The sequence below is a fragment of the Zophobas morio genome, unplaced genomic scaffold (genome assembly GCF_036711695.1).
Source record: "Zophobas morio isolate AGI-343-1 ecotype UQ-CSIRO unplaced genomic scaffold, CSIRO_AGI_Zmor_V1 ptg000021l, whole genome shotgun sequence".
Lineage (NCBI taxonomy): Eukaryota > Metazoa > Arthropoda > Insecta > Coleoptera > Tenebrionidae > Zophobas > Zophobas morio.
Window position 1 is genome coordinate 20070725 of NW_026972126.1, and position 19115 is coordinate 20089839.

General features: G+C 27.9%; 5 protein-coding genes across 9 annotated transcripts in view; 1 reads left to right on the top strand and 4 right to left on the bottom strand.

The window, feature by feature from the left end:
* Window positions 1-19115, top strand: part of LOC135132453 (protein yippee-like 2) — a 235654-nt gene that overhangs the window by 93389 nt on the left and 123150 nt on the right. The gene's annotated exons all lie outside the window — the stretch shown is intronic.
* The window catches only part of LOC135132644 (cathepsin B-like), a 39389-nt gene continuing 22818 nt past the window's right edge, over window positions 2545-19115 (bottom strand). The window contains exon 3 of the mRNA XM_064060792.1: window positions 2545-2562. The gene's annotated coding sequence lies outside the window, so the exon portion shown is untranslated. The remainder of the gene's footprint in view (window positions 2563-19115) is intronic.
* Window positions 2923-4100, bottom strand: LOC135132927 (cathepsin B-like cysteine proteinase 3). Its single transcript, XM_064061150.1, has 3 exons — window positions 4022-4100; window positions 3213-3599; window positions 2923-3165 (listed from the first exon to the last, which is right to left on the bottom strand). Exons 1-3 carry the CDS (start codon window positions 4098-4100, stop codon window positions 2948-2950), a joined length of 684 nt encoding a protein of 227 aa, XP_063917220.1. The 3' UTR covers window positions 2923-2947.
* On the bottom strand, window positions 8262-9495 carry LOC135132435 (cathepsin B-like). The gene is made up of 4 exons (XM_064060525.1): window positions 9122-9495; window positions 8872-9075; window positions 8589-8817; window positions 8262-8534 (listed from the first exon to the last, which is right to left on the bottom strand). The coding sequence occupies exons 1-4, from the start codon at window positions 9449-9451 to the stop codon at window positions 8326-8328; spliced, it is 972 nt and encodes a 323-aa protein (XP_063916595.1). The 5' UTR covers window positions 9452-9495; the 3' UTR covers window positions 8262-8325.
* LOC135132436 (cathepsin B-like) lies at window positions 9623-10780 on the bottom strand. The gene is made up of 4 exons (XM_064060526.1): window positions 10441-10780; window positions 10198-10395; window positions 9920-10151; window positions 9623-9868 (listed from the first exon to the last, which is right to left on the bottom strand). Exons 1-4 carry the CDS (start codon window positions 10765-10767, stop codon window positions 9660-9662), a joined length of 966 nt encoding a protein of 321 aa, XP_063916596.1. The 5' UTR covers window positions 10768-10780; the 3' UTR covers window positions 9623-9659.

Sequence of the window (19115 nt, forward strand, 5' to 3'; positions counted from 1 at the left end):
TTTCCGATTTTTTGTTTTGATTTTTAATTTTTCGACTTCAAATTTTCGAATAAAAAAAAGGAAAAAGCGCATTGTAAAATTGAAAAATCAAAAATGGAAAAACGAAAATGTATAAAATGAAAACTTTGAAAAATCTAAAAAATGCAAATCAAGAATTTGAAAAATTGAAGAAACGAAAAATTCTAAAATCGATGGATTAAAAATTGAGAAATTTAAAATTTGAAAAAAAAAGAACGAAATATGTGTGGAAATATTGAAAACTAAAGAAATCGGAAAATCGGATAACTGGAAATCAAAAATTGCAAAATTGAAATATTAAAAAATTTGAAAGTTTGAATAAACCAAAATTCATAAATTCGAAAGAAACTTTGAGAAAATAAAGGAAATGAAGAAACGAAAAATTGTGACATTAAATCGAGAAAATTTAAAAATCGGGAACATAAGAAATAAAAATCAATAATTTGAAAAAATGAGAAAACGAAAAATTGCAGTGAAATTGATTTTTTTATTGATTTCTCGACTTTTCAAGATTTTTTGATGTTTCGATGTATCTATTCTTCAATTTCCCGAGTTTAATACTTTCAGTTTTTTGACTATTAATTTTCCAATTTTGGGCTTTTTCAATTTCTCAATCTTTTCTGTTTAGATTTTCAATTTTTTGGTTTTTTGATTTTTCGAATTTTCGAGTTTTCGATTTCCTAATTCCTCGAGAATTCAGTTTGGCGATTTTTTAGTTTCAGGATTTCTTGTTTTTTTGATATTTCAGCTCTTTGTTTTTTTGATTTGTCGATTTCTTAAATTTCACATTTTTAGATTTTTTCAATTTTTCAGTTTTTTGCGTTTTCGATTTTTCAATTTCAGGATTTCTCAGTATATCTCTTTTGGGATATTTCATTATTTCAATCTTTCGATTTATTTCGATTATAAATTTTCGATTTTACGATTTTTTGTCTTAATTCCCTGATTTTTAAAGTTTTTAATATTCCAATTTTTCGAATTTTCGATTTCACGACCTCTCGGTTTTTCAATTGCCGGATTTTTCGATTTCGGTTTTAGATTTTTTAATTTGTGGCTTTTAAAATTTTTAATTTTTTGATTTTTCGATTTTTCGGTTTTTGGATTTTTCAATTTTTTTCAATTTTTCGATTTTCAATTTTTCAATTTCTCGAAATCTGGAATCATTCAGATTTCGATTTTTCAATTTTTCAGTTTCCCAGTTTTTCAATTTTTCATAAATTTTAAATTTTTCAATTATTTTTCACTATTAGTTTTTCGATTTTGGGCTATTTCAATTTTCCGATTTTTCATTTTCTCGATTTCTCCATGTTTCGATTTTTCGATTTCTCAGTTTTTCGGTTTTTCGATTTTTCAGTTTTTTTCAATTTTCCAATTTTTGGCGCTCGCAAGTTTTCGATTTTTCGTATGTCATTTTTGGGATTTTTCAATTTTTTGATTTTTTAAAGTATTTGTTTTTCGATTCCTCGATTTTTCAATTCTTAGACTTTTCTATTTAATTTTTCCAATTTTAAAATATTAAATTCGGAATTTTCGGTTTGAGATTTTTTAATTTTTTATTCTTTCGATTTCTCAAGATTTTTCGGTTGTTCAGTTCCGATTTTCCAGTTTTCCGATTTTTCGATTTATTAATTTTGTTCAATTTTAAAATTCAGTTTTTCAATGTTCGGATTTTATAATTTTTCGTGTTGTCAATTTTAGGTTTTTCAGTTTCCCGATTTTTCAATTTTTTGTTTCTTCAATTTTTGATTTGCAATTTTTCTAGTTTCAGTTCCACTGTTTTAGAATTTTCTCATTTTTGAATTGTTTAATTAAAACTTTTTCATTTTTTTAGTTTCTTGATATTTAATTTTTAAAGTTTTCGACCTTACATACAATTTTGACGATTCTATAATTTTTTGAGTTTTCCAATTTTTCGATTCACTAATTTTCCGGATTTTTACTTTTTCAGTGTTTCAATTTTTTGTTTCTTCAGTTTTTCGATTATGCGATTTTTGTGTTTCCAGTTTTTTCAACTTTTCGACTCCAAAAAAAAAATTGTAAAATTTTGAATTCGAAAAATCAAAAATGAAAAAACGAAAAACTAAAAATTGAAAAACTTAAAAATCGGAAAAACAAAGTACATATGTATTTATAAAGTCGAAATATTGAAAATTAAAGAAATCAGAAATTCTGATAACTGGAAATCCAAAAATTGCGAAGATTGAAAATATGAAAAATTGAATAAACGAAAAATTATACAATCGAAAGAAACGTTGAAAAAGGAAATGAAAAAACGAAAAATTTTGATACAAAATACAGATAAACTTGAAAAATTGAAGAAAGGAAAAATTGAAAAATTTGGAACACAAGAAATTTAAAAATTGAAAGAATTGAAGTTGAAAATACGAAAAATTATCAAACCGAAACATTGATCAATGGAAAAATTGTAAAACGAAATAAATTGAAAAAACGAAAAATTGTGATATGAAAAAATTATAAAGTCGAAAAAAATGGAAAAACAAAAAACTGTGATGTCAAAAAATTTAATTTTTTTTTTACAAAAATCTGGATGTGAAAGGTGAAAACTTAACACGGTCCAGGAGTATATTAATTTATAAATTTAAAAAAATATATGATCCCATTGGTGGTTGATTAGTCAAATTTTGGTTAGCGTTTTACCATCAATATGACATTCCTAATATACATACAAAATGTGACAATAATAATTTCGGAGATGTGTCTAATAAAAATTGAAACAGACGACAGAGACAGACGGACAAACGGGAACGGTAGACTACTTTTTTCGTACTGTAGTGGTCATGAGTATCAGTCAATTTTTTCTTTGTTTTTAAGATTAGATAACGATAATACGATAACTTAAGATAACCATACTGATCAAAAAATGTTTTTATTTAATCTCCTGAAACTACAAATTGACACAATGTGTGCTCTACCCGTAGTACCTTACCGGCGTACCACCGTACACCACCGATTCAATCCCACAATGGTTCTGGCCTCTCAGTCTTTTGAAAAATCCTCCCAAGTCACCCCATCCGGTGCCCCACGAGTTAGCAATCAGCCAATACGGGGTGTTATTTTCGGTACCCCATCCAATAACTTTGACAGCATGTCCTTCATTAGCGTATCCAGAAGTGTGTACATAAACCCCTAAACCCTCCATTACTACAACAACAAACTCCAAAGTACCCTCTTACCCGACTTGTAGTTGTAAAAATCAGTGTACACCGTAAAGGTAACTTCCACCGGTCCATGATTCATAATTTCGGTTTGAATTTGTTCCACTGCGTTCGACAGTCTGTAGTACTCTTTTCCGTAGTGTTTGTCCGCACGGTATGACTTGGTGTAGTTGGTGTTCGTACAAGACGTCTGACAGGCGTGAGAGTTGGTGTCAAGGTACGGTAGACCACCCTTGTTCAAAAACCGTCGTATAAGAAAAGTGGTACCAGTAGTACTTACTTCGTTGGAGTTGTGATCTCCTCCCGAAACCAGACCATGATCAACCCAGTACTTCCACGCTTGATCGACGTACCCTTTACCACAAGTTCCGCACACGTTAGTACCGCAGCAAGCCTTGAATTTGACTGCGCCGTTTGATTACGTTCTTTAATTACGGGTCTTAAATTCTCTCATGGTCTTACCCAGTCCAATGGTGGTGTAAATAAATCAGAGAATGTAGCTGCTGTGAATACGGTACTACTTAATGTACTCAGTATTACAACAGTGTAAATATTCTGGTATGATATTTTAGGGGTTGTAAGTTTCAATCCAAGCTGTATAGTTTTTCTAAGTACGTAGTGACGTGATACAATTGTTTGATCAAATTGCGTATGATCTGTACGATAGTGATCTTTCCTGGATAAATAAACAACTTGTATATATCTCAACTATTTTGTTCTATTTTAATCAAGTTTTTAGATCGTTGAATGTCTTCAAACTACAATAAGTTGACTCAGTTTTTCCTCAAATAAATGTATTATCGTTTGGGTGGTCCCCACAGACCCACGATTAGCAATCAAACAGTACGGAGTTCCATTTTCAGTACCCCATCCAGTAAATCCAGTATTGGGTTTAAATTCTTTCATGGTCTTACCCAACAAGATCCAAAACCGCTTGGCTCCAAAGGTGCTTTAAGGATTCACGTTTAGTCTTTTTCAGATCCATCTTTATACACTTGGCTTGGTAGAGGAAGACTGGCAGTACTTGGCAAAATTTTCTGTTATATAGTCGTTTGGAAGTATAAGTCAAGTGGGAAAGTCTAAAAGTTATTCGTGATTGATTTGATAACATTTATACAATTTTTCAAAATAAATGATGTCATTTGATCAGTATGGGTGATTACTAATTATATACAGAATGTCTGGAAGTTAAGGTTGGTGATATGTTGTACGTAAATTTGGGTGTGATGTCGATAGAGCAATTAATTGAATGGAGCTAGTACGAATAATAATAATAATAATAATGGTTGTCAATCCACTTAAATTGGTGCAATTATTCTGATGCGTTAACTGGAGTGTTGGAAAATTCGGTCCAGCCTGTATATTTTTATTTGTAAATACTTCTTAGATACAATTGTGCTCATTTAGATAGTGATCTTTCGTGGATAAATAATCAACTTATAAATATCTCAACAATTTTGTTTTACTTTAGTCAAGGTTTTTTTTAACAATATTATCTTTGCACTAAAAATTTTGTTGAATTATTGTTACAATTCTTTGATCTGCTCAATAATTTTGATTTATTTGTGAATGCTTTTTAATTTTATACTATTTTACAATTTAACTTTGAAATTGCAAAATCGAAAGCTTTGAAATCTTAGAATTTTGTCTAATACATGTTATTTAAATGTTAAAAAGTAATATAAACCTGAATTTTTGGTTTATGAACCTATCTTCAATTTTTACCTTAGACGCCGGGATTTTTGCAAAAAAAAAAACAAAATTATATAACAGTTTTTCAATTTTTCGAAATTTCGATATTTGAATTTTGGGATTTTTCAATTTTTCTTCGATATGTCAATTTTTTGAGTTTTCAATATTTCGACCTTCTGTTTTTTCAATTTTTCAAGTTTTTGGTGGATCGATTTCTCGCTTTTTCAATTTTTCGATGTTTAAATTTTTTTATTTTGCCATTTTTATATTTTCCTATTAATAGATGTCGATGTTTCGTTTTTTCATTTGTCCAATTTCCCATGGATTTCAACTTTCGATTTCTCAATTTTTCGATATTTCCCTTTTGGGATTTTTCTTCGATGTCTCAATTTTTTGAGTTTTCGATTTACCGACTCATCAATTTTTCGATATTTCAGTTTTGGAGTTTTTCTATATTTCGACTATCCGTTTTTTCGATTTTTATATTTTTTGATTATTCAATTTTTTGATTTTTTTGATTTTAGATTTTTCTCGCGTTTTCAATTTTTCGATGCTTAAATTTTTTGATTTTTCCATTTTTGGATTTCTCTATTAATAGATTTCGATGTTTCAATCTTTCAGTTGTTCAATTTCCCGATTTTTAATTTTCTCATGTTTCAATTTATCGAATTTGGGCTACTTCGATTTCTCTATTTTTCAAATTTTCAACATTCCGACTTTTCTATTTCTCGATTTTTCAAATTTCGATTTCTCGAGTTTTCGATATTTCTGTTTTGGGATATTCCAATTTTTTGAATCTTCAGGTTTTCAGTTTCTCCATTTTTCGAAGTTTCAGTTTGGGATGTTCCAATTTTTTTCGATTTTCCAGTTTTTTGAGTTTTAAGTTTACCGACTTATCAGTTTTTCCTTTTGCAATTTTTCATTATTTCGATCAATTTTTTGACTTTTCGTTTTTCGATTTCTGGATTTTTTACTTTTTCGATTACTCAATTTTTCGATTTTTTAAATTTTAGATTTTTGGTGTTTCAATTCCTCTATTTTTCAATTTTGTGATGTATTAACTTATATATCATTCGTTTTTTCGACTTCTCGTTTTTAAATTTTTGTTCGATTTCTTAAATTTTTAATTTTTCGATTTTTCAGTTTTTCGGTGTTTAAATTTTTTGATTTTTCAATTTTTGGATTTCTCCATTTATCATGATTTCGACGTTTCGATTTTTCACTTGTTCAATTTCCCGATTTTTCAATTTTTTGATTTTTCCAGTTTTCAGTTCTATGTATTTCTCGATTTTTCACTTTTTCGATGTTTCGTTTTAACGAATTTGGGCTCTTTCGATTTTTCTATTTTTCAACTTCTCGACTTTTCTATTGCCGATTTTTCAACTTTCGATTTCTCAATTTTTCGATGTTTATATTTTGGGATTTTGCAGTTTTTTTTGATTCTTCAGGTTTTCAGTTTCTCGAGTTTTCGAAGTTTCAGTTTGGGATGTTCCAATTTTTTTCGATTTTCCACTTTTTTGAGTTTTCAGTTTACTGACTTATCATTTTTTCTTATTGCAGTTTTGGAATTTTTGGATATTTCGATCAATTTTTTGACTTTTCGTTTTTTGATTTCTAGATTTTTTGTTTTTTCGATTACTCAATTTTTCGATTTTTTAAATTTTAGATTTTTGGTGTTTCTATTCCTATTTTTCAAGTTTTCGAATTCTCGATTTTGCGAATTTTTACTTTTTCGATTTTTTGATGTATTGACTTCTATATCATTCGTTTTTTCGACTTCTCGTTTTTAAATTTTTGTTCGATTTTTCACTTGTTCAATGTCTCGGTTTTTAGTTCTGGAATGTTTAGTTTTTCGTACATTTTTCACTTTTTGGAGTTTTCGTTTTACCGACATTAATTTTTCCACTTTTTGTTTTTTAGATTTTTGGATTTTTCAATTTTTCGCTTTATCGAATTTGGGCTATTTTGAGTTTTCTGTTTCCATTTTTCAGCTTATTAACTTTCGAGTTCTCAATTTTTCGATATTTCAGTTTTGGGATTTTTCAATTTTTCCTCCATTTTTCCAATTTTTCTTAGATTATACAATTTTTGGAGTTTTCGGTTTACCGAATTTTTCGATATTTCAGTTTTGGAATTTTTCGATATTTCAATTCTTCAAAATATAAAAATTCTATATTTTTCATCTTTAGATTTTTTAATATTGTATTGACTTCTCGATCTTTCGATTGTACGACTTCTCATTTTAAAAATTTTTTTCGATTTCTGAAATGTTTGGTTTTGCGATTTTTCATTTTTTGCTTTTCTCCATTTATCCAGATTTCGATGTTTCGATTTTTGACGTGTCAGTTTCGCGATTTTTGAATTTTTCAATTTTTGAATTTATCGAATTTGGGCTATTTTCATTTTTCTATTGTTCAATTTTTCAACTTCTTGATTTTTATATTTCTCTATTTTTCAACTTTCGATTTCTCAATTTTTCGATATTTCAGTTTTGGGCTTTTCAGCTTTTTGATTCTTCAATTGTCCAATTTTTCAATTTCTCAATTTTTCGAAGTTTCAATTTTGAGATGTTACAATTTTTGTTAGATTTTATATTTTTTTAATATTTCAGTTTTGAAATTTTTCCATATTTTGATCCTTTATTTTCTCGACTTTTCCTTTTTTCGATCTCTGGATTTTTTGCTCTTTCGATTATTCAATTTTTCGATTTATTTTTGCAAATTCAAATTTTTCGAAAGTTTTTTGGATTTCAATTTCTCTATTTTTCAGTTTTTCGACTTCTCGATTTCTCAATTTTTTACTTTGTCGATTTTTTATATTCTTCAATCTTTGCATTTCTCTGTTTATCGAGATTTCGATGTTTCGATTTTTCAGGTGTTCAGTTTCCCAATTTTTGAATTTTTGAATATTCTATTTATCGAATTTGGGCTATTTCGATGTGTCAATTTTTTTCGTTTTTCCAATTTTTCGATGTTTCACTTTTTCATTTTTTCAATTTCGACATTCCAGTTGTGGGATTTTTCAAATTCTCGTTTTTCAATTTTTTGATTCCGCAATTTTTCAATTTAAAAATATTTTTGATTTCACTATTTGTCGTTTTATCGAGATTCCGTTGTTTCAATTTTGCGATTGTTCGATTTCCGGAAATTTCGATTTTTTGAAAAGCATTTTTTCCCATTGGTATCCACTTTAAATAATATTTCATATTGTCAATGTGAGAGTTGGTAGTTTCGGACCACTCTGTATTTTTTTTTTTTTTTGTAAATATTTTGTTAGATACAATTTTTTTGAGAGTAAGGAACAAAATATCCTAAAAACCTTAGCTATATGTTAGGTCCAGGAACTTGGGATTCAATTCAATTCTGAATCGCGAAATTGTGTTTTTTTTTAAGAAAATTTTTATTTATAAATAATACAATATTGTTAGTTAAGAAAACAATTACAGCTTAGGTTCCCCAGCGTAGATAAACGTCTCAACATCGCAATGATTCTCCCCTCTCACAATTTTGAAAAACCCGTCCAAATCGGCCCAGCTGCTGCCCCACGAATTAGCGATCAACCAATACGGAGTTCCGTTCTCGGTGCCCCATCCGATAATTTTCACAGCGTGCCCACCAGATTCATCTCCAGACGTGTGTCTATAAACACCTAATCAAATCTCATCAGTCACCACAACAAGAAATCCTCATTTAACCTGCTTACCAGATTTGTAACTGTAAAAGTCTTCGTAAACCATCATATGTACCTCCACCGGCCCTCCCTGCATAATCTCGGTTTGAATTTGTTGAACGTCATTGGAAACTCGGTAATGACTTTTCCCGTAGTGTTTATCCGCACTGTAAGAGGTGCCGTAGTTGCTATTCAGACAGGTCTTAGAACAAGCGGGGGTCACGTTGTCTTTGAAAGGATCCGCTTGGTACGGTTGGCAACCCTGTTTCCAAAAAAATCTTTAGGTACTTAATGCATTGCGAAACGTCTTTCTTACCTCGTTCGAGTTGTAATCGCCGCCAGAAACCAGCCCGCTTTCAACCCAGTACTGCCAAGTACCACTAATCGTACCTCCGTCGCAGCTCCCACACATTGCCTCTCCACAACACGTCAAAACGTCTTCAGGTGAAGCTTTGAACTTGACAGCGCCATTGGAAGCGATACAGATTCGGTCTGTGATGGCTTCAACACCACCGAAAGCCTGCGCTGAAATATCAGTACCGAGGTACTACAATTTGTATTCTTACCCAACAAGAGCCGCAGTTGCCTTGGTCTCGAATGTTCTTCAAAGACTCGCATTGTGACCAGTATGTTCGACCGTCGAACGTCTCGGGGATAGCTTCAGGTACCACTTTGTGTACCTTCAGGGGAATTTTTTCGTCTCCGGAGGGACGGATGCTTCCGGCAAGACGTTTCAGCTTTTCTGGTGGAGTGTCTTCAGGGAAGTTACGTCCGGCGATCCAAGTGCTTTGCTTGGCGTTGATTGACGATATGAAGTCGTCCGAGAGAATGTCGACTTTCGCCAGACAGAGTGACGAAAGGGCGAAAAATAGAACGATTTTTGGTATGAAAGTCATTTTGGTTAAGAAAAAGGTTGTTGGTATACAACTGCCAGGATTGGAAAAGTTGCGGTGTTATATAGGTTTGATAATGTCTAAAGTGGCGTAATTACTTAGATTTTCACACGATAGCTAATCATTTCAATAGAGTTGTCAATAAGTATGTTTTTTCCAAGATTGAAGATAATGTTTTAATTAGTTGCTTAATGTTTATTTTTAACCATGATTATAATTTTGGCATGCCGCCATAGACCCAACGTTCGATTCCACAATGATCTTCGCCTCTTAGTATCTTGAAAAATCCGCCCAAATCGCCCCATGTGGTTCCCCACGAGTTGGCCACCAGCCAGTACTGAGTTCCATTGTCAATACCCCAGCCAATGATTTTGACGGCGTGTAGACCAACTGTGGCTCCCGACGTATGAACATAGACACCTAAAACCCGTTATACCAAAGACCAAGCACGAAAATGTACCTTCGTCATACCTGATTTGTAGCTATAGAAGTCTTCATAGACCGTATAAGTGACCTCCACTGGACCATTTTGCCAAATCTCGGTCTGGATTTGGTCTACTTTTGGCAACGCTAGCATATAGTGATCACCACCATAGTACTTATCGTCAACATACGACGTGTTATAATCAGTATTCAAACAAGTGGTAGAACATCCAGGTGTGACCCCATTTTCGAACGGGTCTTCCTGGTACGGTTGACACCCCTTAAACCCAAAAATGTACCTTTTTGACCAACTTCTTGACACTTACTTCGTTCGAATTGTAATCTCCGCCCGACACAAGTCCGTTTTCGACCCAATAAGTCCACGCTTGACCCACAAAGCCGCCGCTACAGCTCCCACAGGAGCTACAACAAGTTAGAAGATCTTCTGGAGAGAACTTGATTTTGGTACGACCGTTGGAACTAATGCAGGTTCTGTCGGTGATGGCTTCCACAGCACCAAATGCCTGTGGTTCTTAGTTAGTACGTTTTTGACAATGGGGTTTGCTTACCCAGCAAGAACCACAGTTGCCTTGGTTCCGGATGTCGTTGAGGGACTCGCATTGTGTCCAAAATGTTCTACCGTCGAAAGACTCTGGAATGTCGTCTGGAATCACGTCGTGGATTTTTTTCGGGGTGGTATCAATATTTGGATTTTGGAGAGTTCCGACAAGACGTTTCAAATCTTCTAGAGGTGTATCTTCAGGGAAGTTTCGTCCGGCGGTCCAGGTTTTTTGGTTGGTGTTGATGGATTTTATGAATTCGTCGGAGAGGTGTAGGGTTTTTGCTTGGCAATTGAAAGCAAAAACTGTGAAGGCGATTATTGGCACGGTTTTCATCTTGTGGGACTCGTTTGACTTTGTGTTTTCAAAAATGAGGTATATATAGGCGGAAAAAATGTTTTTGTGATGATAATTACTATCAGTCTAGGCGTTTCACAAGTTTTTCAAAGATTAAGATCTTCAGACGTTACGTTTCGATTTTTTCCTTGTTCTTGTTTGTGTGTCTTAGTGTATTGTTTGTTGTTTGTGGCTTTTATAAAAATTTTGCAAAATTTATCGTTGCGTAACTTGACTATTTGTCAATAGTATTAATTTCGAAAAATTTAAGACACTTCTTTCCTAAGCTATTAATAATAATATAGTAATCGTGTTGAGTTTTCACCCTAGATATCCAGATTTTTGGAAAAAGAATCAAAATTGTATTACACAATCAAACTTATTATTTTTTGATTTCATAATTTTTTGTTTTTCCATTTTCTTTCATTTTCCAAAATTAGCATTTTTCAATGTTTTGATTTCATAATTTTTCGTTTTTTCAACATTAATCTTTTCAATTTCTCAATTTCTCGACCTCCAATTTTTTAAATTTCTCGTTTCGTCAATTTTTAAAGTGCTTGATTTTTATTTTTCCGGATTCTTTAATTTTTTTCTTTTGATCTTAGAATTTTTCGTTTATTCAATTTTTCAATCCTTGATTTGTCAAATTCCTCGATTTTCTAGTGATTTTTAAGTTTGTCAATTTTGCTTATCTTCTATTTTTCATGTTTTTGAATTCCAATTTTAGATTTCCCAAATTTTTCATTTTATACGTCTTCGTTCTTTCATTTTTGACTTTTCAATTTTACAATTTTTCCATCTTTTCGATTCAAAATGTTAAATAATCGAAAAATTATAAATTGAAAAACTAAAAAATTAGAAAAAAAAATCGCAAAATTGGTAAAAACGAAAAATTGCGAAATTGAAAAAGTGGAAAATCGAGAAATTTACAAATTGGAAAAACTAATGAATCGAAAAATTGGAAAGAAAAAAAACGAATTGAATTGAAAAAATTGCAAAAACCAAAAAATTCTAAAATCGAAAAACAAAATTGTGAAGTCGAAAATTAAATTAAATGAAAAGTGTTAAAATCCAATAACCGAAAACTGGAAAAATTCTAAAATCCTTAAACTGAAAAATTTTTTTTTTAATTCTTAGTCATTACATTAAAATGAAAACTAGAAAAATTGCAAATGAAAATTTGAAGAAACTGAAATTTAAAAAATTTAAGAATTGCAATTTTTACAATTTAAAAATTTTTCGATTTTACATTCAACTAATTTTTCAGTTTTTTAATTTTACAAATTTGCAATTTATTAATGTCAAACTTCGGTTAAAATTTTTCAAGTTTTTGATTTTTCGATTTAATATTTTTACAATTTTTCGTTTTTACACTTTTTTGATTTTTCAATTTTCCATTTCTACAATTTTCGAATTTGTCAATTATTCGTTTTTTCAGTTATTCAATTTTTGATTTTTCAATTACCCTAATTTCATTGTTTCGACTTTCCAGTTTGTTGATTTGTAATTTTTCAAAATTTTTCATTTTTTCAAGTTTTTAATTTTTCAATTTGATAATTTCGCAATTTTTAAATTTTGTAGTTTTTTTCGATTTTACAATTATCAGATTTTTCAATTTTTATATTTTCAAAATAATGTGATTTTCAGGATTATATTTGCGCAATTTTTAAGGAATTAATTTTTCAATTTTCGGTTTCATCATCAAAATGTATAAATATTGCAGTGGAAAGCAAGTTTCATCAGAGAAAATCTGGGATTGACATAATTTGAGTGCTTTTAAAATGTGTTGAAATATTTTAATTTAATTAAAGTATTTGTTTCGATTGTAATCTTGTCAGACTAATCTTTCATAGTACGTATTTTTTTTTTATTGTTTTGTGATATAAATAGAATGTACACATGTATTTGCAATCTTTTTCGATTTTAAAGTTTTAATCTTTCGATTTTGAATTTTTCTTATCTTCAGTTTTTCTTGTTCTTGTTTCCAATTTTTAGATTTTTCAAATTTTTCATTTTATACTTCGTCGTTTTTTCGTTGTCGATTTTTCAATTTTACAGTTTTACAATTTTGCAATTTTTCCATCTTTTTAATTCGAAATGTTGCAAAATTGAAAAACTAAAAACTGAAACATTGAAAATCGGGGAACTTAAAAGTTCAAAAAACTGATGAATCCAAAAGTTGGAAAGAAGAAAAAATGAATTTAATTGAAAAAATTGGAAAACTCAAAAATTCTAAAATAGAAAAATTGTGAAGTCGAAAAACTGGAACATTCGAAGATCGAAAAATTAAAAATCGAGGAAATGAAAAATTAAAAATCGAGAAAGCGAAAGCCGATTAAATGAAAAGTGTTAAAATCTAGTAACCGAAAACTGAAAATTTTTTTTTAATTCTTAGTTATTACATTAAAATGGAAACTAGAAAAATTGCAAATCAAAATTTGAAGAAACTGAAATTTAAAAAATTTAACAATTGCAAGTTTCGTAATTTTACAAATTTTCAATTTTTTAATGTAATTGTTCAAATTTCAGTTAACATTTTCAAGTTTTTGATTTTTCGAATTTGTCAATTATTCGTATTATTTAATTAATCAATTTCTCAATTTTCAATTTTATGATTCTTCGTTTTTAAAATCTTTCGTCCTTTCAATTATTCAATTTTTGATGTTTCACTTATCAAATTTTCCAAATTCTCGATTTTTCAATTTTTCGGTTTTGGAATTCCAGAATTTTTCAATGTTTCGATTTTTCATTTTTCAATTGTTGGATTTTTTAATTTACTAATTTATTAATTTTTCCTTTTTACAGTTTAATAAATCTTGCGAGCTTACAATTAAGCAAATTTTGAATTTTTTAATTTTACAATTTTACAATTTTCTAATTTTTATTTTCAAGATTTCCATTAACATTCTTCAAGCTTCGTTATCTACATACAATTTTCCGTTTTTGAAAGTATCCTTCCAATTTTTCAATTTTCAATTTTATAATTCTTCGTTTTTTCAGTTATTTTTTCAACTTAGTATAATTCGAAATGTTGAAAAATCGAAAAACTAAAAATTCAGAAAAAACCAAAAATTGCAAAACCGAAAAAGTTGAAAATCCAAAAATTGAAAATCGAAGGACTGACGAAACGAAAAATTGAAACATTGAAAACCTTATAATCGGGGAACTTAAAAATTAAAAAAATTGACGAATCGAAAAATTGGAAAACCCAAAAATCTTAAAAATCGAAAAATTGAAAGTCGATTAAATGGAAAAATTCTAAAATTGTTAAATCAAAAAAGAAAGTTTTTTTTTTAATTTTTAGTTTTTATTACATTAAAATGAAAACTGAGAAAACGAAAAATTGAAAAGTTTAAAAATTAAATAAAATCAGAACATTGAAAGACCGAAAAATTGCAAAAAAGTAAGAAAAGAAAGAACGTAAATGAAAAGTTGCAGATCGTAAATACAAATTAAAAATTGAAGAACCGAAAAATTGAAATGTCGAATAATCGAATAAGTTTTAAAATCCAATAACTGAAAAATAATATTTTATTGACTTCTCGATCTTTCGATTGTTCGACTTCTCGTTTTAAAAATTTTTTTTCGAATTCTAAAATGTTTGGTTTTGCGATTTTTCAATTTTTCGGTGTTTAAATTTTTTGATTTTTCAATTTTTGCTTTCCTACATTTATCCAGATTTCGATGTTTCGATTTTTGACGTGTCAGTTTCGCGATTTTTGAATTTTCCAATTTTTAAATTTATCGAATTTGGCCTATTTTCATTTTTCTATTGTTCAATTTTTAAACTTCTTGATTTTTATATTTCTCCATTTTTCAACTTTCGATTTCTCAATTTTTCGATATTTCAGTTTTGGGCTTCTCAGCTTTTTGATTCTTCAATTGTCCAATTTTTCAATTTCTCAATTTTTCGAAGTTTCAATTTTGAGATGTTACAATTTTTGTTAGATTTTATATTTTTTAATATGTCAGTTTTGAAATTTTTCCATATTTTGATCCTTTAATTTCTCGACATTTCCTTTTTTCGATCTCTGGATTTTTTGCTCTTTCCATTATTCAATTTTTCGATTTATTTTTGCAAGTTCAAATTTTTCGAAAGTTAAGAAAAAATTGAAAAAAACGAAAAATTGCAAAATTGAAAAAGTGGAAAATCGAGAAACTTACAAATTGGAAAAACTAATGAATCGAAAAATTGGAAAGAAAAAAAAATGAATTGAATTGAAAAAATTGGAAAACCCAAACATTCTAAAATCGAAAAATAAAATTGTGAAGTCGAAAATTAAATTAAATGAAAAGTGTTAAAATCCAATAACTGAAAAAATTCTAAAATCCGTATACTGAAAAAGATTTTTTTTAATTCTTAGTTATTATATTAAAACGAAAACTAGAAAAATTGTAAATGAAAATTTGAAGAAACTGAAATTAAAAAAAATTAACAATTTTTTCAATTTAAAAATTTTACAATTTTACATTCAACTAATTTTTCAGTTTTGTAATTTTACAAATTTGCAATTTTTTAATGTCAAATTTCAGTTAAAATTTTCCAAATTCTCGATTTTTCAATTTTTCGATTTTGGAATTCCTGAATTTTTCAATGTTTCGATTTTTCATTTTTCAATTGTTCCATTTTTTAGTTAATAATTTTGCAGTTTTTCGTTTTTACAGTTTAATGAATCTTGCGAGTTTACAATTAACCAATTTTGTAATTTTACAATTTTTCAGTTTTCTGATTTTTAAATTTCAAAATTTCCATTACAATTCTTCAAGTTTTTTATTTTTCAGCGTCATTGTTTACATACAATTTTCCGTTTTTAAAGGTATCCATCCAATTTTCCAAATTTTCCATTTTAAACTAGTATTTTAATTTTTCAATTTTCAATTTTATAATTCTTCTTTTTTTCAGTTATTCAGTTTGATTTTTCAATTCATTGTTTCGACTTTCCAGTTTGTTGATTTGTATTTTTTCAAAATTTTCATTTTCAATTTATCAAGTTTTTGATTTTTCCATTGTATAATTTCGCAGTTTTTGAATTTTTAAATTTTGTAGTTTTTCGATTTTACAATTATCTGATTTTCCAGTTTTCCAGAATTAATTTTTCAATTATCCGAATATCATTATTTCGTTTTGTCCATTTTTTTGTAATCATTACATTAAAATGAAAACGTGGAAAATCGAAAATTTGAAAAATCTAAAATTGACAAATTGAAGAGTTGATAATAGAAAAATTGAAAAATTCAAAAACTGAAAAATTTCACATTGAAAAAATATCTAAATATTGCAGTCAAAAGCAAGTTTCATCAGAGGAAATCTAAGATTGACATAATTTGAGTGTTTTTAAAACGTGTTGAAATTTTTTAATTTAATTGAAGTATTTGTTTCGATTGTAATCTTGTCAGACTAATCTTTTATAGTACGTATTTTTTGCCAATCTTGTTGTTTTGTAATATAAATATATTGTACACAATCTAATCGCAATCTTTTTCGATGTTTAAGTTTTGATCTTTCGATTTTTGAATTTTTCTTTTATTCAGTTTTTCATGTTTTGATTTCCAGTTTTTAGATTTTTCAAATTTTTCATTTTATACTTCTTCGTTTTTTCGTTGTCGATTTTTCAATTTTACAATGTTTCCATCTTTTTAAATCGAAATGTTAAAAAATTGAAACATTGAAAACCTTATAATCGAGGAACTTAAAAATTGAAAAAACTGATGAATCGAAAAATTGGAAAGAAGAAAAAACGAATTCAATCGAAAAATTTGAAAATCCAAAAATTCTGAAATCGAAAAATTGAACTCTTAGTCATTACATTAAAATGAAAACTAGAAAAATTCCAAATGAAAATTTGAAGAAACTGAAATTTAAAAAATTTAACAATTGCAATTTTACAATTTAAAAATTTTTCGACTTTACATTCAACTAATTTTTCAGTTTTGTAATTTTACAAATTTGCAATGTTTTAATGTTCAGATTTCAGTTAAAATTTTTCAAGTTTTTGATTTTTAGATTTAATATTTTTACATTCGATTTTACACTTTTTTGATTTTTCAATTTTCCATTTCTACAATTTTCGGAATTTGTCAATTATTCGTTTTTAATTAATCAATTTCTCAATTTTCAATTTTATGATCCTTCGTTTTTAAAATTTTTCGTCTTTTCAGTTATTCAATTTTTGATGTTTCACTTATCAGATTTTCCAATTTCTCGATTTTTCAATTTTTCGGTTTTGGAATTCCCGAATTTTTTCATGTTTCGATTTTTTATTTTTCAATTATTGGATTTTTTAATTTACTAATTTATTAATTTTTCCTTTTTACAGTTTAATAAATCTTGCGAGCTTATAATTAAGCAATTTTTCAATTTTTTATTTTACAATTTTTCAATTTTCTAATTTTTATTTTCAAGGTTTCCATTAAAATTCCTCAAGCTTCATGATTCACATACAATTTTCCGTTTTGGAAAGTATCCTTCCAATTTTTCCATTTTAAAATAGTATTTTAATTTTTCAATTTTCATTTTTATAATTCTTTGTTTTCTCAGTTACTCAATTTTTGATTTTTCAGTTACTCTAATTTCATTGTTTTGACTTTCCAGTTTGTTGATTTGTAATTTTCCAAAATTTTCGTTTGCATTTTTTCAAGTTTTTGATATTTCGGCTTGTCGAATTCTTAATTTTTCGTCCCACGATTTCGGAATTTTTCCATATTTCAGTTTTTGGATTTTTCAGTTTCTGGATTTTCAATTTTTCGACTTCAGTTCAACTTTTCAATATTTCAATTTTAGGATTTTTCAATTTTTCGGTTCTTCAATGTCTCGATTATTCAAATTTTCGATTTCTCGAGTTTTCATTTTTCAGTTTCTCAATTTTCCAGTGTTTCAGTTTTACGATTTTTCATTTTTCGACTCTTCAATTTTTCGATTTTAAAATTTGTCGATTTTTCAGTTTTTTATTCTTGAGTTTTCCGATTTCTCAGTTTATGAATTTTTAAATTTTGTGGTTTTTTTTCGATTTTACAATTATCTGATTTTCCAATTTTTAAGGAATTAATTTTTCAATTTTCGGTTTTATCATCATAAATATTGCAATGAAAACCGAGTTGCATCAGAGAAAATCTGGGATTGACATAATTTGAGTGTTTTTAAAATTGGTTGAAATATTTTAATTTAATTGAAGTATTTGTTTCGATTGTAATCTTGTCAGACTAATCTTTCATAGTACGTATTTTTTTCTGATTGCTTTGTAGTATAAATAGAATGTACATAATGTATTCGCAATTTTTTTCGATTTTAAAGTTTTAATCTTTCGATTTTGAATTTTTCTTATCTTCAGTTTTTCTTGTTCTTGATTTCCAATTTTTAGATTTTTCAAATTTTTCATTTTATACTTCTTCGTTTTTTATTGTCGATTTTTCAATTTTACAGTTTTACAATTTAGCAATTTTTCCATCTTTTTGATTCGAAATGTTGAAAAATCGAAAAACTAAAAATTGAAACATTGAAAATCGAGGAACTTAAAAGTTGAAAAAACTGATGAATCCAAAAGCTGGAAAGAACAAAAAATGAATTGAATCGAAAAAATTGGAAAACTCAAAAATTCTAAAATCGAAAAATTGTGAAGTCGAAAAACTGTAACATTGGAAGATCGAAAAATTAAAACCCGAAAAAGTGAAAGGCGATTAAATGAAAAATGTTAAAATCCAGTAACCGAAAACTGGAAAAATTCTAAAATCCTTAAACTGAAAAAGATTTTTTTTAATTCTACTTATTACATTAAAATGAAAACTAGAAAAATTGCAAATCGAAATTTGAAGAAATTGAAATTTAAAAAATTTAACAATTGCAATTTTTACGATTTAAAAATTTTCGATTTTGCATTCACTAATTTTTCAGTTTTGTAATTTTACAAATTTTCAATTTTTTAATTTCTAATTGTTCAAATTTCAGTTAAACTTTTTCAAGTTTTTGATTTTGATTTTTCGATTTTAAACTTTTTTGATTTTTCAATTTTCCATTTCTACAATTTTAGAATTTGTCAATTATTCGTATTTAATTAATCAATTTTCAATTTTATGATTCTTCGTTTTTAAAATTTTTCGTCCTTTCAATTATTCAATTTTTGATGTTTCACTTATCAAATTTTTCAAAGTTTCGATTTTGCATTTTTCAATTGTTGGATTTTTTAATTTACTAATTTATTAATTTTTCCTTTTTACAGTTTAATAAATCTTGCGAGCTTACAATTAAGCAATTTTTCAATTTTTTAATTTTACAATTTTTCAGTTTTCTAATTTTTATTTTCAAGGTTTCCATTAAAATTCTTCAAGCTTCATTATCTACATACAATTTTCCG